Below are 16,374 nucleotides of genomic sequence, written 5' to 3'. Positions count from 1 at the left end.
TACAAACAAAACAAACAAACTGATGAACTTTAACACATGGACTTGACTTGCTCACATTTCCCCCCAAAATTCAGGAATTGAAAAAGAAAAAATTTTGTTTATCTAACACTGGAAAACCATTTTCACACAGACTTTTCTGCTGAAACTAAGTCTAGAGTAAATTTTTGCAACACAGTTAGCAATCCTGGAAATGGAATACCTAAGACACTCAAATATAGCAGTACTAAAGAGCAGTCATTCATTACACATTACACACTTTAAAGTTGCGTCTTCACTTACCTAAATTTTTGATCAAAGCTGACAGTTAGGCCAATGAAATATGAATTCATTCTGTTTTTAGTGTAAATCTAAAACATGAAGAGATTACGCTAATTTAAAACAATTTATCTTTTATACTGAGCAGAAGACTAAAAGGGGCTCAGCCATCTTTGCGGTGCTGTTTTCCCCTTCTCTGGATAGGAAGCAAAGCCAGGAAGACTGAAAGTGGGAGGAATGTATAGACCAGGACAGGAATGCATATCATCTCTCTGCTCCTCAGCTCTGCAGAGCTCAGACAGACAAGATAATACAGCCTGGGGCAGTATCTCCCTCTCTACCTCCTCAGCATTCACATACTTTTTCGCTACCCAACAAAAGTAAATAAAATCCTAAAATAAGATTGTGGGCCTGTGCTTTTCTCTGGATCGTTGCCTTTATTTTCTCAACTGCTTTGCTGCATCTCATGCCTGAAGCACTCACGTCAACATCAAATGGTGATTCATTAGGCCATTAAGGCCGTGTCCTGCATGCCTGACCTAGTCCAAACTCCCATTATATTTGGAACTTTTGAACCTAACAAGTGGAACAGCAGCAGAGTTCGGAAATTATTATTTTGCACTGCAATTTGGCTGTTAAGAAGCTAATTTAGGTACAAATGTAAATGTAATGCATTAACCATGCTGGACTATTGTACAATTAACTCCTGCTGAGATGTAGTGCAGGTCTGAAGGGACTCACTGCATTCTCTCCAAAGTTTCAGAAGCAGAGCGTGAGGTGCCTCTGGTCACTATATTGAACATATTTTTGAATCAATATCTCTGGTTCTTACATATCTCCACAGAAATTTCCTTTCACTTTCACTGTCAATGACAGCAAGATCTGCAAACTTCTTCTTGCAAATATCCCAAGCTTTCTCCATATGGACATTTTCTATGCTGAAGTAGTATTGCTTGTCTTCATAGATAACCCATCCATCATCAGTGACTTTATAATCTGAAAGATATATAAAAAAGCGGCATATTCGGTATTTGTATCTGTACTGTACATGTTCTCATCATACAGTTACATTTTTTTCTGGCAAGAGGGAAAATACTTACCAAACTTGGTACTTGGTTCAGGTTTTAATGGTATGCCTGTAAAACAAAATATCAGCATGAGCTATGTCTCAAATGCTCATTCAAGTAAATCTATTTTGTGCAGTAGCTAATGACAATGACTTGCAGGAAAAAAAAGGGAATCAAGCATTATCTGATGCACTGTACAGTTTTTTGACATGAACTTCACAAGACTAACATAAAATATATTTATCATTTAGAATAGTATCATCGAATAGTTAGATCTGAAGAAAACACACGTGGCCCTAAAAAGTACTGGGTTGCAATAAGTATGCACTCTGGATGCTACTTTCAGATGTGCTCTAAAATATATTGCCTTAGGCGAAATCCATGGTTCAGACCCTCAGTGTTCCTACCTAGACAGAAATTAATTATTTTATTAACATTCTACGATATGGTAGCGGTCAGAGCAAGCCATTACAGGCCAGTGTCAGCAGTGATGCCGCCATGTACACCAGTGCAAACCAGACACAAGGATTCAAAGTTTGACACCAATTTTTCATAAATATTACAAGTAATTCTCCGTGTCCTGACTGACTCGTGCTATCTTGGTTTGGTTCATGTTAGAAAAGTGGGTTTTTAAGAGAAACTAAAAGAGAAAGAGGGTAGGCACTTTGCAGATGAGTTCAGGGAAGTCAAATCAAGCAGAGAGGACAGTGTGGAAGAAGTCATGGAGATGATTGTTTGAGAAAGTAACAAGGAGGCAGATAAGGTGGGAACATTGGCAGAGTGGGAAGGAGGTGATGCAAAGCCTGACACAGGAGGATAGGTTGTAAGCAGTGCTTAATTTGTAATGAAAGAGGTGCTGGGGCTCAAGCAATTTTTTTTACATTCATAACTTATGCAGTAGGCCCAGAGGTGCTGGGACTATGAACTGCCAAGCCTAGAGGTGCCGGGGCTCAGTGCAGGCTAGCACTGGTTATAAGTGCTAGATTTACATAAAGCCCCAAAGCCTGGCTCTAACAGAAATTCTCACAGTTAGAACAGTTCTAATGTCCTTGTTAGAAAGTGGACAATGAGGAAGAAACCATCCTGTCCCTTGCCCCAGGTCTGGCCCCTTGAAAATACTTCTTTCTTCAGTATGCCTTGTGGGGGTTTTGCTCAAAGGCCATTATTTTCGCTGTTACCTTTCTTCCTTCCTTCTCTGATTTTGTTTGAGGGGAAGATTTTATGAAATAGTATGAATGAGGAACAGACGTTCTTTAGGTTATTGCTTCAATTTGGATTCTAACAGTCAAATAACCTCAAGTTTGCCCTGTAGTGATGGCATACAGTCAAAACAGGATTATGTATTGTTTATGGTCCCTGATAAAGATAAAAGTGATTTATAATTATTTTAGGTTTTTTTCATATTTTTCCCCACATGGTGACATTACTGGGCAGAGTTAAGGTTGTTTCGGTGCCTTAATTGTGCATTTTCCAACCTTATCATATTTGGATTTCTTTTAAGTGTGACCTGAACTCTGAATTTCCTAGATTTGTAATGCTTGGTTTGAACACAATTACAATATCCCTGAAATCTAGTTTCTCTAAATTACTCTAAAGTTCTCCTATCCTTAGCTCCATCTTAACCTAGTTGGTTTTGTCTTATTTTTAAAAATTATTCAGAATCTCACACATGAACAGTAACCAAGGAACTCAAAGAGGGTGTTTCCATGGAGCTGAAGATATGCACTAGCAACCTAAAGTGATTTTTTCTTTGTTTTAACTCTCACGGGTGATTTGCCAGTGCAAAACAGCCAGAGCCACTGATTAATTGCGATGAGTTTACATGTGCTTCACATTGCTAGAGCATGCAAAACAGCTAAAGAATTTTCTGTAGTATCTGTCTGGTGAATCTTGCCCATATGCTCAGGGTTTAGCTGATCGCCATATTTGGGGTCGGGAAGGAATTTTCCTCCAGGGCAGATTGCAAGAGGCCCTGGAGGTTTTTCGCCTTCCTCTGTAGCATGGGGCACGGGTCACTTGCTGGAGGATTCTCTGCTCCTTGAAGTCTTTAAACCACGATTTGAGGACTTCAATAGCTCAGACATAGGTGAGAGGTTTTTCACAGGAGTGGGTGGGTGAGATTCTGTGGCCTGTGTTGTGCAGGAGGTCGGACTAGATGATCATAATGGTCCCTTCTGACCTTAGTTTCTATGAATCTATGAATCTATAAAGCATACTGGTGGATCTGGCTCTCAATTTACAACTGACATTGGTTTAGAACGTTGTGTTACTGAGACCAGCACTGTGTGAAAAGAGGGTGCTGAGCCTCAGAGTCCCAACATCTCTGCCGTTTATGGGCTCCCCCTATATTTATGTTTCAGCAGTTCCCCGGGCAGTGCTGCAGTATAAATAATAATGGTGATTGTACAAAATATAATATCAATACGCTTTATAAACTTTTACAATCCCTTCCTTAGGGAACAGTATGTGAAAACACTGCATGAGCAATATTGTATCTTACGAAAGACAGTTCCTTGGTCAAACCAAGGCCAAACAAAAGAGTTAAACATTACAAAATCCAGGAATTGATAACAGAACTGCTATCCTCTCTCTGCAGTGATCCAAAAGTGATAGAATAATAGTACTTGTTCATAACAACGTTTACTTCTTTTCATTTTATTTCTGAGAGGTCATCCAAGATGAAGATGAACTGCTCAGGGCTTCCGCCCACAGTTTCTCAAATCCTCCTGACAAGCCTTGTTGAGAACTGATGAACACGTACCATCCAAAACATAGCATTCAGAATGCTAAAAAGGGGCTGCAAAGGATATGCTTGCTCAGCTGGTGCACAGAAGCCAATACTCTGATGACATTGTTGTCATGAGCAATTTACTAGAAAGATAACTTTGATTAACCAAATGACAAATGGTTTTTAAAGTGACAGTCCAATACATCTCCGGGTGTTCTAGAATAGTCTTTTTGTCAGGATGGACCTCAAGGGTTCAGAAGTTTCATCGCCTGTTGGGCAGCTGCTGCAGTCCCTCACCTCACCCTCAGCCAGTTTCTTGTGTGCTCCCAACTTTCCTTTTATTTTAGGGACATTGGTAGTAGGTGCTTTCAAACTAGCCTGTACCATGGCTGACATAGCCCCTCTCTTCTCTTTCAGACAGGTTCTGGTGCCCATGCCCTCTGCTTATGTACTCAAATACTCAACTGAAAGGAGGGGGCAGAAATTCTACCCACAACCCGGGGGGGGGGGAGAAATTAGGCAGAGGGTCAAAATAAGCTAAATATTTATTTCATTTAGTATTTGTTTCAATATCAGTCATTTATTCCTATAACCCTTATTTCTCTGAATACCTGCATTTCCAGGGAAATAGCACCTCGTGGTACCACTCACTTTTGGGTTTTGCTAGAGTGTGGGTGACACTGGGGCAACTTGTGAGCCACTTGACAAAGAGGGCTTTGGGGTCAGTCATGTTGCCACAATGACCTTTTGCGGATTTTCTACTGCTGAGAGCCCTGCCCCTTGGACAATGTTGGTATAAGCTAAATCAACCTCAATTTTTTCCTCCTTATCAGAGCAAGTGATTTTTACACCAACTGGTCACTTTTATTATATTCTTAGACAATATAAAACAGAGAGCTACTTTTGCTTAAGGAAATGGAAGCTCTATACCTCCTGCCTTCCAACTCTCCTTTGGACAAAATGGATCCAGATAAAGGGAGGAGATAAGAAAAAGAGATACTTCTCTTAAAGATCAGAGGGGTAGCCATGTTAGTCTGCATATGTAAAAGCAGCAGAGTCCAGTGGCACCTTATAGACTAACAGACATATTGGAGCATAAGCTTTTGTGGGTGCATACCCACTTCGTCGGACACGCATCCGACGAAGTGGGTATTCACTCATGAAAGCTTATGCTCCAATACGTCTGTTAGTCTATAAGGTGCCACAGGACTCTTTGCTCCTCTTAAAGAGATAGGCATCCTTGCACTGCAAACCTTTTCAATATACGGGATAGGGAGGTAAGGCCACAGGTAAAATACAAGGGACTTTTTTTGACCTTCTGTACCCCTGTATTTAGTTAAGAGATCAGAATTCATGTCCTTGCTCTTTATCTACTGTGTTCCCTTCCTATGCTTTCATACAAAGAGCGATTCTTAGTGTCACACCTATTTTTAATTTTAGTTAGTCCAACAAACTGACTGTACTTTGTTTATATTTCTCTAATTAAATAGAGCAGTAGTCCTACCTTTTTTTATTTCACAAATCCAATGAAGTAAGCGTTCACAATACAAGTCATTCCACTGCATTGTTGGACTTCCCTCAAACATTCCACAATGTTCAATTCCTTTGTCATTATTGGGTTCTTCTTCATTCCAGTTTTCATAAATCACCTATGATGGAAACACAGTTCTATTACTAGTTACTTCTGTATGAAGGAGAATAGTTGTGAACTGCACTGTTAAAAAGCCTCAGGGGTTGTTCCTCCTAAGTGTTTAATTTCTGAGGCCAGTAGGATCAAGAAGTGTTGCGGAACCAATAAGCTCAGCCCTTGTACAGAGGGAGATGAACACCTTATACTATATGCACACTGATATAGCTGAAAAGGGGAACCCTGATGGGCTGAAGAAATTATATCTACTCTTCTTCATCAAGTAGTTGGTAACTATAGGGAAGATAAAGTGAGACAGGCTAAAAGTCAAGTAGAGTTGGACCTTGCAAAGGGAATTAAAACCAATAGTAAAAGGTTCTATAGCCATATAAATAAGAAGGAAACAAAGAAAGAAGTGGGACCGCTAAACACTGAGGATGGAGTGGAGGTTAAGGATAATCTAGGCATGGCCCAATATCTAAACAAATACTTTGCCTCAGTCTTTAATAAGGCTAAAGAGGATCTTAGGGATAATGGTAGCATGACAAATGGGAATGAGGATATGGAGGTAGATATTACCATATCTAAGGTAGAAGCATCTTAATGCAACTAAATCGAGGGGCCCAGATAATCTTCATCCAAGAATATTAAAGGAATTGGCACATGAAATTGCAAGCCCTTTAGCAAGAATTTTGAATGAATCTGTAAACTCAGGGGTTGTACCGTATGACTGGAGAATTGCTAACATAGTTCCTATTTTTAAGAAAGGAAAAAAATGTGATCTGGGTAACTACAGGTCTGTTAGTTTGACATCTGTAGTATGCAAGGTCTTGGAAAAATTTTTGAAAGAGAAAGTAGTTAAGGACATTGAGGTCAATGGTAAATGGGACAAAATACAACATGGTTTTACAAAAGGTAGATCATGCCAAACCAACCTGATCTCCTTCTTTGAGAAAGTAACAGATTTTTTAGACAAAGGAAACACAGTGGATCTAATTTACCTAGACTTTAGTAAGGCGTTTGATACGGTGCCACATGGGGAATTATTAGTTAAATTGGAAAAGATGGGGATCAATATGAAAATTGAAAGATGGACAAGGAATTGGTTAAAGGGGAGACTACAGCGGGTCACTCTGAAAGGTGAACTGTCAGGCTGGAGGGAGGTTACCAGTGGAGTTACTCAGGGATCGGTTTTGGGACCAATCTTATTTAACCTTTTTATTACTGACCTCGGCACAAAAAGTGGGAGTGTGCTAATAAAGTTTGCGGATGATACAAAGCTGGGAGGTATTGCCAATTTAGAGAAGGACTGGGATATCATACAGGAGGATCTGGATGACCTTGTAAACTGGAGTAATAGTAATAGGATGGAATTTAACAGTGAGAAGTGTAAGGTCATGCATTTAGGGATTAATAACAAGAATTTTAGTTATAAGCTGGGGACGCATCAATTAAAAGTATTGGAAGAGGAGAAGGACCTTGGAGTACTGGTTGACCACAGGATGACTATGAGCCACCAACGTGATATGGCCGTGAAAAAAGCTAATGCGGTCTTGGGATGCATCAGGCGAAGCATTTCCAGTAAAGATAAGGAGGTGTTAGTTATACAAGGCACTGGTGAGACCTCACCTGGAATACTGTGTGCAGTTCTGGTCTCCCATGTTTAAGAAGGATGAATTCAAACTGGAACAGGTACAGAGAAGGGCGATTAGGATGATCCAAGGAATAGAAAACCTGTCTTATGAAAGGAGACTCAAAGAGCTTGGCTTGTTTAGCCTAACCAAAAGAAGGCTGAGGGGAGACATGATTGCTCTCGATAAATATATCAGAGGGATAAATACCGGAGAGGGAGAGGAATTATTTAAGCTCAGTACCAATGTGGACACAAGAACAAATGGATATAAACTGGGCATCGGGAAGTTTAGACTTTAAATTAGACAAAGGTTTCTAACCATCAGAGGAGTGACGTTCTGGAATAGCCTTCCAAGGGAAGCAATGGGGGCAAAAGACCTATCTGGCTTCAAGATTAAACTCGATTAGTTTATGGAGGAGATGGTATGATGGGATAACATGATTTTGGCAATTAATTGATCTTTAACTATTCACGTTAAATAGGCCCAATGGCCTGTGATGGGATGTTGGATGAGGTGGGATCTGAGTTACTACAGAAAATTCTTTCCTGGGTGTCTGGCTGGTAAGTCTTGCCCACATGCTCAGGGTTCAGCTGATCGCCATATTTGGGGTCAGGAAGGAATTTTCCTCCAGGGCAGATTGCAAGAGGCCCTGGGGTTTTTTCACATTCCTCTGTAGCATGGGGCATGGGTCACTTGCTGGAGGATTCTCTGCTCCTTGAAGTTTTTAAACCATGATTTGAGGACTTCAATAGCTTAGACATAGGTGAGAGGTTTATTGCAGGAGTGGGTGGGTGAGATTCTGTGGCCTGCACTGTGCAGGAGGTCAGACTAGATGATCATAATGGTTCCTTCTGACCTTATCTATGAGTCTATGAGCTATGACTCTGGGCTGCAAAGATGGGGTTGTAAAATGGTGTAAAATCGGAGGAAGTGTAGTATATCCCTATAGAAGCACTCTACTTTACCTATGTCAAAGTCAGTTTATCATCTCCAGGCTGAGGTCAGGGCCTATTCTCACTTACATGAGGTGGCAAACTAGTTTTGATAGTCCAGCCTCAGACATGAATAGGCCCTCTTGGAAGCAGATTGCTCTGAGGGGTAATACTGACCTAGTGAGACATTATAACTGTCTTTGACCCACATGTATCAGCCTACTAACCATCAAGGCTCCCTTCCCCCACATCTTCCTTCCAGATTAATATCCATGCCCATATAATATGAAGCAGCAGGGAAGGCCACTAGAGCAGAGGTGGGCAAACTACGGCCCCGGGACCCTCCTGCCTGGCCCCTGAGCTCCTGGCCCGGGAGGCTAGCCCCCATCCCGTCCCCCACTATCCCTCTGCCCCAGAGCCTCTGCTCACTGTGCCATCGGTGCAATGCTCTGAGCAGCGGGGCTGTGAGCTCCTGGGGCAGCACAGCTGCAGAGCCTGGCCTGACCCTGTGCTCTGTGCTGCGCGGCTGGCTCCAGCCAGACGGCGCGGCTGCCTGTCCTGGTGCAGCTGCGCCGCCAGCCACCAGTGCTCCAGGCAGTGCAATAAGGGGGCAGGGAGCAAGGAGGGGTTGGATAGAGGGCAGGGGAGTTTGGGGGGTGGTCAGGGGCCAGGGGTGTGGATAGGGGTTGGGGTGGTCGGAGGGCAGGGAACAGGGGGATTGAATGGGGGCAGGGGTTCCGGGGGAGCATTCAGGAAGGAGAGGAAGGGTTGGATGGGGCAGCAGGGGGCATTCAGGGGACAGGGAGCAGGAGGGGTGGATGGGGTAGGGATCCCAGGGGGAGGGGCAGTCAGGAATGAGAGGAGTGGTTAGATGGGGCAGCAGGGGGCAGTCAGGGGTGGGGGTTCTGGGGGTGGTCAGGGGACAGGGAGAAGGGGTTGTTGCATGGGGCAGGGGTCCCGGGGGGGCAGTCAGGAATGAGAGGAGGGGTTGGATGGGGCGGTGGGGGGCAGTCAGGGGCAGGGATCTGGGGTGGTCAGGGGACAGAGAGTGGGAAGGGGCAGGGGTCCTGGGGGGCCGTCATGGAACAAAGGGGGTTGGATGGGGCAGGAGTCCCGGGGGGCCATTGGGGGGGGGTTGGATAGGGGGCGGGGGCACAGCCTCCCTTAACTGGCCCTCCATACAATTTCAGAAACCCGATGTGGCCCTGAGGCCAAAAAGTTTGCCCGCCCCTGCACTGGAGCATGCGTGAGGGAAGACATTTTCCAGTTTGAATGTATCATGGGATTCAGATTGCATATGCTCCTGTTTTATGGTTGTGTGGCTGGGGCGGAAGATATGAAGTGATTCTTTTCCTCCATCATAGCCTCAGTGAAGACTAAACCACTTCACTTGTTTAATGCAGTGGCAGAGAAAGTGCTTCTATGGAACTGGGTATGAAAGTTTAGGAGGGAAGGGAGTAAGAAAAGACTCAGAAAAGATTACAAAAAAGATATTATAAAAGCCAGAAAGGCAATGATTGTTTAACAACCAATATACTCACTGGAGAGCCATCAATCCAGGTATATCCTTCATCAGAATTCAAGTAAATCAAACCCATCCAGAAATGCTGAAAGATAAATCCTTTGTCCCTAAAATATATTATATGATATAGATATGTGATTGTATATAATAGGACAATTATATATGCCCTTTGTACAAAAGACATTTTAGAACTTATAGCAGTTCAAAAAATTTGAAGTCTCTATAAAATTATCTCATAAAAAGGAACCTGAAAAGGAAGAAAATATGTTTATATTAATTTGCATTTCTTCTTGATGTATGATGTTGTATTCCTCTCAGAAAAGAGTTTTCTCCTTGTTTTCTATCATAGACATATTGGCCCAGATTCTACTCTGTTTGTGCTACTCCAATAGGAGAAAAACAGCCCCATCTCTCCATAAAACCAGCTCTTACCCTAAACATGTCACAGTTTCCATGTGAGGGGTTTGGTCAAGGCATGCTGGTCTCTGACAATTCTGAGCTGATAGACAATTCCTTGTGAACCATTACCAGCTGGTAGAGTTTAGAACAGCCACTAGCAGCCACCCAGAACTGGCCCCATAATCAGCTCCTGATGGTGCTTCCTGTCCACCACACCAAGTAGATCTTGACTGCAGCAGATCATCAAGTCCACTAGGAATATAAATATTTGTCATCCTTATGTTTGACGGAGAACAACTTGAAGGACCAGAGAAGTAGGAGGGAGCTATCTCAGCCCTCTATCAAAATGGTGAGGGGTGCTGGCTTTTCTCAGAGATCTTTTCTCTCAACTGTATGTCAGGAGTTTGGGTTAAGAGATTTCAACAAAAATTAAAACAAAAATAAAGAATTGTAAAACAATTTAACTAACTAAAAATCTTTTTCTCAATGCTTAGGCTTCACTTTCATGATACTCATTATTATTTCTAGTGCAGTAGCACATACAATCCCAGACTCAGATCAAGGCCCCCTTGTGCTCGGTATTGTATAAACACATCACAGGAAAGAGTTCCTGACCCAAAGAGCTTATAGCCACATTAAGCCATAGATTCTTTCAGGAAAAAAGGATAGACAAGATCTGAATCGCTAATCTATCTATTGGCAGACAGATGACCAAGAAAAACAAAAATGAAAAAAGCATATTATAAAACAAATACATCCTACATATATATTATATATAAAACTAAAGTGGACAAAGTGGCAAAAAGTCTCTTTGCCACTTGTAAATCACTCTTAAATCTATTGGAAAAATAAGTTTATAGTACACCATTGCCTGGCAATTTAAACAACAAGAAAAAAACAACAAAACCACCATCTTTTATATGCCAATGAGAGCCTTTGATATGGATTCACTGGGAAACACCAGATATCGAGACTTTGTATAATTTGTATAGAGTTACTTTTCAGAGTACAGCCACACTTAAGTGGCCTGGTTTTGAAAGAAATTTCACTGCAACCTCAACTTTTGTGGACACATTTGGGCACCTGCACATGCTAGCAGTTAGAAGTCTAACTACCTGATTTGTGAGAGCAATCATGCAGTTAGATGCCCAATTTTAGCATTTACATCTGTAAAATAAAACAAAACAAAAACATCCCAACAACCGCCACCAACAACTTTTCATAGTCAGGACATAAATCTCTTCCAATTGTTTGTACAATTGATATATCATCATGAATGAACTCTGTACAACTTTTAGAAGTCTCCAACCCATACACAAACATTTGCACATCAAGTTCCTGAATTCTGAGACTCCGGTTACACCCAAATTCCTGTGGTTTATTTTAAATATAGTAATTAAAAATAAGTGGGGTATGACGATAAAGATATAATGAACAGTTTTTTACCTAAAATTAACCCTTTTGAGAATGAATTCAAGAGAGCTTTTTGTTATTCTTCTTATACATGCCATTAATGTGAAAGAATAAATATTTCATAAATACTCACAGAACCGTCTGCCATATTAAATGCTTTACTTCTTTTCTGTTGATAGTGATCAAGTGTCCTCCTATTTCTCTACAAAAATCTTCTGCTTCAAACCATGATTTCTTTTGGTTTCCTTCTCTCACAAAAATCTAATGAGGACATATTTCACAATAAGCTACTATATAATAATACCCTCCCTAAGTAACAAAATCAAACAACACCCTGGGCAGCTACTTTCTCAGTAGTGGGATTTCATACAATCCAGCTAACCAAATCAAAAGCATATCCAGAAGGAAAATAACACCTGGAATATGGATTACAGAATGCCTAATTCTTAGCATCCATTGTTTCACTTTGTTTGAGCAAAAGCACAGGGGAGGACTGGGAAGACCCATAGCTATCACAATACACAGAGAGGGAAAAAGCTAGTATGTATAACTTAATAGGAGCTCTGACCACTGAAAATGGTGAAGAAAAATAGAGTGGTTATATCTAAAACTCCAAGGGGGGTGAGAATCAGGAATGGAGCAAAATCCAAAGTAATGGGAGCGAGAGGGAGATGTGGATGTAGGGCTCAGTCCTGCAAGGTGCTGAGCACTCTGGCCCTGACTCAAGCACATGCTTAATTTGTTTGCTGAATCAGGGCCAGAGTGCTCAGCACCTTGCAGGACTGAGCCCATAATTAAGGTTGTTTAAGTCTAGGGGAAGAGGACTCAGCAGCAGGAAAGTATCCGATCTGATAAATGGTCATCCAAATAAATAAATAATAATTTGAGTGTGACACAATGTAACATAATTACATAGTCCCTGAAGAGTAAGAGCTTAACCTCAGCTATGTTTACTCTTTGTGCTTGCCCAGGTATACAAGGGGAAAAGTATAAATGACTGCTTGGGAGACAGAGATGGAAGAATGCCTCTGGGAAGCTCTGGCTAGGAAGTCACTGATTCACTAAATTGGTTAGTCTCTAAGGTGCCACAAGTACTCCTTTTCTTTTTGCGAATACAGACTAACACGGCTGTTACTCTGAAACTTTTCCTTCTGTAAATTATTTTGCTTTCTTGTATATATTATCTTAATATAGTCTTTGTGGGGAATTTTCTCATTTATCTTTTAAGTAAATAGGGAAAGCACTTTTTAAATGTTGTTGTTCTATTTGCCTAGGTACCACCAGATGCCAAATGTGAAACTGGGTTTGTTTGCTATCACATTGAATACATTATATGCTTTGTGCAAAAATCTTGGAACGGTGCCAGGTTCCTATGTCTATTCACGGAAAACGTTATCTTAACACTGTTGCCAACCCTCATGATTTTATAATGAGTCTCACAGAATTTGATTAGCTGAGAATCTCAGCTTTCATTTAAAAAGAGAAAAGTGTGTTTCAAGCCCTCATGCTTGAGGGGAAAAGCTTGAAAACAATATAAAAAAGAACCCAATATATTTTTTTAAATCTCATGATTTTAAGCCAATATCATGATTACTTGGAACCCTGACTCATAATTTTCCAATAACTAGGGTTGACAATAGTGTTCCGAAATGGAATCTCTAAAAAGCGTGCATTCCACAGCACAGTGGAGGTTAGGGAACAACTGAGAGTAGATTTTAACTCTCAGTGCATGAGATGGACAGTGTATAGTGAATGAGGCAGGAAAGTTTAATGCTTACTTTGAAGCATGAGCTAATATAATTGCTTGAATCCCAGCCTTCAGGGCACGTGGGGGCAAGAGTTGTTAATGGAATCGGAGGACATGTCATACCGTCAGCCCACTGTTTGCAGAGAAATGTTGCTGTCTTCTCACAACTAAGAACATCCCATAATCCAGCTGCAATTCCAGTTTCCATGGCAACACAGCCTGACTTTCCTCCTTCATGAAAGAAATGTTAAAAACCTAACTGAAAATTACATATTTCTCTGAACTTGGGGCTCTGCTCTCAAAGAAATTAAACTTCTGTTTCCATTCCTATTTTATAAACCAAAGGATGGAAATTCTAACGCAGATGCAAAGTCACTTGGGTCCAGATTTTTAAGGGTATATAGGCATTGCTGTGCTCAGCATTGAAATGCATAACTCACTTAGAAGGTGAAGTCTTATTGTCAAAACAGATTTAGGCACTTAGGAGCCTAAATTCCATTAACTGTGCCTAAATCCCTTTTGAAAGTAAGATTTAGGCTTCTAATCAGTTAGGTGTTGCAACACTGAGTGCAACAATGCCTACATACTTTTAAGAATCAGGGTCTTGGTTCCATGTGCCATAGGAATACCCAGAACAGTAGCACAGGTACGTTAACAAATCCCATGAGCCCATCTCTGCCAAATGATGAGAAAACTCACAAAAGGTGAACACTGATAGTCCCTTTTTCCCACCCTAGTGTGACCATTTTTAGTCTAGTAATCTGTATATTTGCCGTTACTTCGTGTCTCACCTAAGCACCCTATAGGTCTAATTGTTTGGCCACTTATGTCCAGCACTAATTTTCCCCAGTGTGATGAACTATGTCAACCACTAATGCTGTGATAAAGTTCTGAAAACGTTGAAGTCCCTTCAGCCCCTGCTTAGCATGGTCTCTAGACCTTCAAAGCCCCAGCTTGCACAACTACACAAGATGGGGATTAGCAGCCCACTAACCTTTATGTGGCTAGTGTGCTTCTTACTCCTCCCTTACTCCCCTGCAGGAATACAAAAGAGGGCCCATGGTTGAATCCTGTCTAATCTACCAGGGGACAGAGAGTGGAAATTCATGGGCATTTCAATATTCAGTCTGAACACATCCTAAAACCACAGACAGTATACATCACACAGCACTGCAGCGCATACCAGGCATGGCTGAATTCCAGTGAGTGAACAGAACTGCTTCACCATCAGTCCACTTGAAAGTCCCTTGTTCCTCTACATCTGAAAGCCCTATCCAGAAATATTTTTCAGGCGTTAGCCCAGTCAGACTAATCAGATAGGCTTGTTCATTTCTGTTAAGGAAAATAATGTTTCAAAACAATGTTATACTAAGATTTAATTATGGCTTTTCTTTTTAATGAAATAATTCAGAATGGAAAACTGGATAAAAGAGTTAAAAGTTGATAAAATGGTTAGTTTAAATCTATTAATTTATACTTTGAACAAATTCAGCTGCTGACGCCAGAAAGGAAGCATGATAATTATGGCCTATTAATAATTTGGAATGATTCCTTCTTCTCCTGCACAATATAAGACATTATGCATTTGTCTGAGAGTTAGAAGGGAGAAGGCAGAGGCAGATACTATTATGGTCTTGGTCGAGCTGCTGTCTATTAGCTCCTTATATGTTGCAGTTTGTTTTGTTGTTTAAATTTTGGGGCTACCACTGCCTTATGCTAAGAGAGACCCCACAAATCTGTATCCTCTGATTTTTAATAAAGGAATATGTAGGGGTGGACTATGTCCAGAGGTCTTCTCCTGGAGGCCTCGAAGCCCTGCCTCACTTTGCCTCAGAAAAGAGAAGAGGAGAAGTCCTCCAGGTGGCCTAGAGTGGCTACAGGGGAAGCAGCCAATCAGATGGGCTGATGGAGTGGCCAATCAGGGGCCAGGAAAGCCATATAAAAAGAAGCAACAGAGACAGAGCAGTCAGTTGCTGCCTGAAGCTGGAAGAGAGAGAACCAGGTTTGTGGCCAACTGGAAGAGCAGCAGGACCACGGACAGCTCAGTTAGGACAGGGCTGAGCCCACGGAGAGCTGCTGAACACCAGGGGACTTAAGAAGGAACTCCTGGATGGCTGAGGGGACCGAGCAGATACTGAGCCCAAAACATAGCAAGACCAAGCAAGGGTACCATGATGGGTCCTGTTGGTCTAGTTAAAAACTAAGCTGTGCATGTGCGTGCGTGCTGCCGAGGAGGACATATCAATGGAAGGTACCATGTTGAGCCCTGTTAAACTGGTACAGAGGGCAGTGCCTCCAGGGAGGAAGCTGTGGTGGAAAGTAAATACTCTATACCCCGGAAGGGGTTTGTTTGTGCTTTTCCACCTATAGACTGTGTGTGACTTGGCCAGGGGGCCGAGTCACTGAAGACTCGCCAAAGAAACCATTGGCCGGGGGGGTTACTTGTGAGAGGTAGGTGTCACCCCATTCCAAGAACTAAGAAAAAGCAGGCTCACACCCAACCACCAGGGGGCACTCACAAGAGGCAGGTGCTGACCCTGTTACAAGGAACTATTACTAAAAAAGATTTTTCCCCTGAAATTTTTGCTCAAATGTTTCACCTCAAGGAGATTTAAACTAATAGTTTAAAGAAAGATTTATAACTATTACAATCTGTCAGTTATGAATTAAAATGATAAACCATTAAAAGTCATTAGAATCCATCAATTATTAATTTCAAACATTAGAATTATCAAGTATGACACAATGTACAACATGCAATGTGTTCCACATTTTGGTCATTTGTCACACATTCTGATGGCTCATGTCTCACACTGGCAGTTTTGAAGACTGAAAGATGTGTGCACTACAGTTCCCTCACAAGCCAAATCTGGACCAAGAAGCATAGTTTACATATGCTTGGATTAAGCAATGAGAAGCGATAAAGGAAAGAGAACCTGGAAACAAGTGGGAAAATGTTATTTGAAAATCTTGGATAAGAGTACAGGAAGGATTTCTGAAATGATAGAGCACCCAGAAAAGTATGGAGATGCACAGAAGCAGATGCATGC

General features: G+C 41.6%; 1 protein-coding gene across 1 annotated transcript in view; it reads right to left on the bottom strand.

The window, feature by feature from the left end:
* The window catches only part of LOC141981926 (macrophage mannose receptor 1-like), a 44,267-nt gene that overhangs the window by 18,790 nt on the left and 9,103 nt on the right, over window positions 1-16,374 (bottom strand). Inside the window, 8 exon segments of the mRNA XM_074943547.1 lie at window positions 280-347; window positions 1,088-1,251; window positions 1,356-1,391; window positions 5,555-5,699; window positions 9,785-9,872; window positions 11,711-11,838; window positions 13,356-13,555; window positions 14,508-14,656. Of these exon segments, the coding sequence (XP_074799648.1) occupies window positions 280-347; window positions 1,088-1,251; window positions 1,356-1,391; window positions 5,555-5,699; window positions 9,785-9,872; window positions 11,711-11,838; window positions 13,356-13,555; window positions 14,508-14,656 (978 nt within the window).

This window comes from Natator depressus, chromosome 2 (genome assembly GCF_965152275.1).
Source record: "Natator depressus isolate rNatDep1 chromosome 2, rNatDep2.hap1, whole genome shotgun sequence".
NCBI classification, from domain to species: domain Eukaryota; kingdom Metazoa; phylum Chordata; order Testudines; family Cheloniidae; genus Natator; species Natator depressus.
Note: the sequence above shows the minus strand (reverse complement) of the source record. Positions and strands in the feature narration are given on the sequence as shown.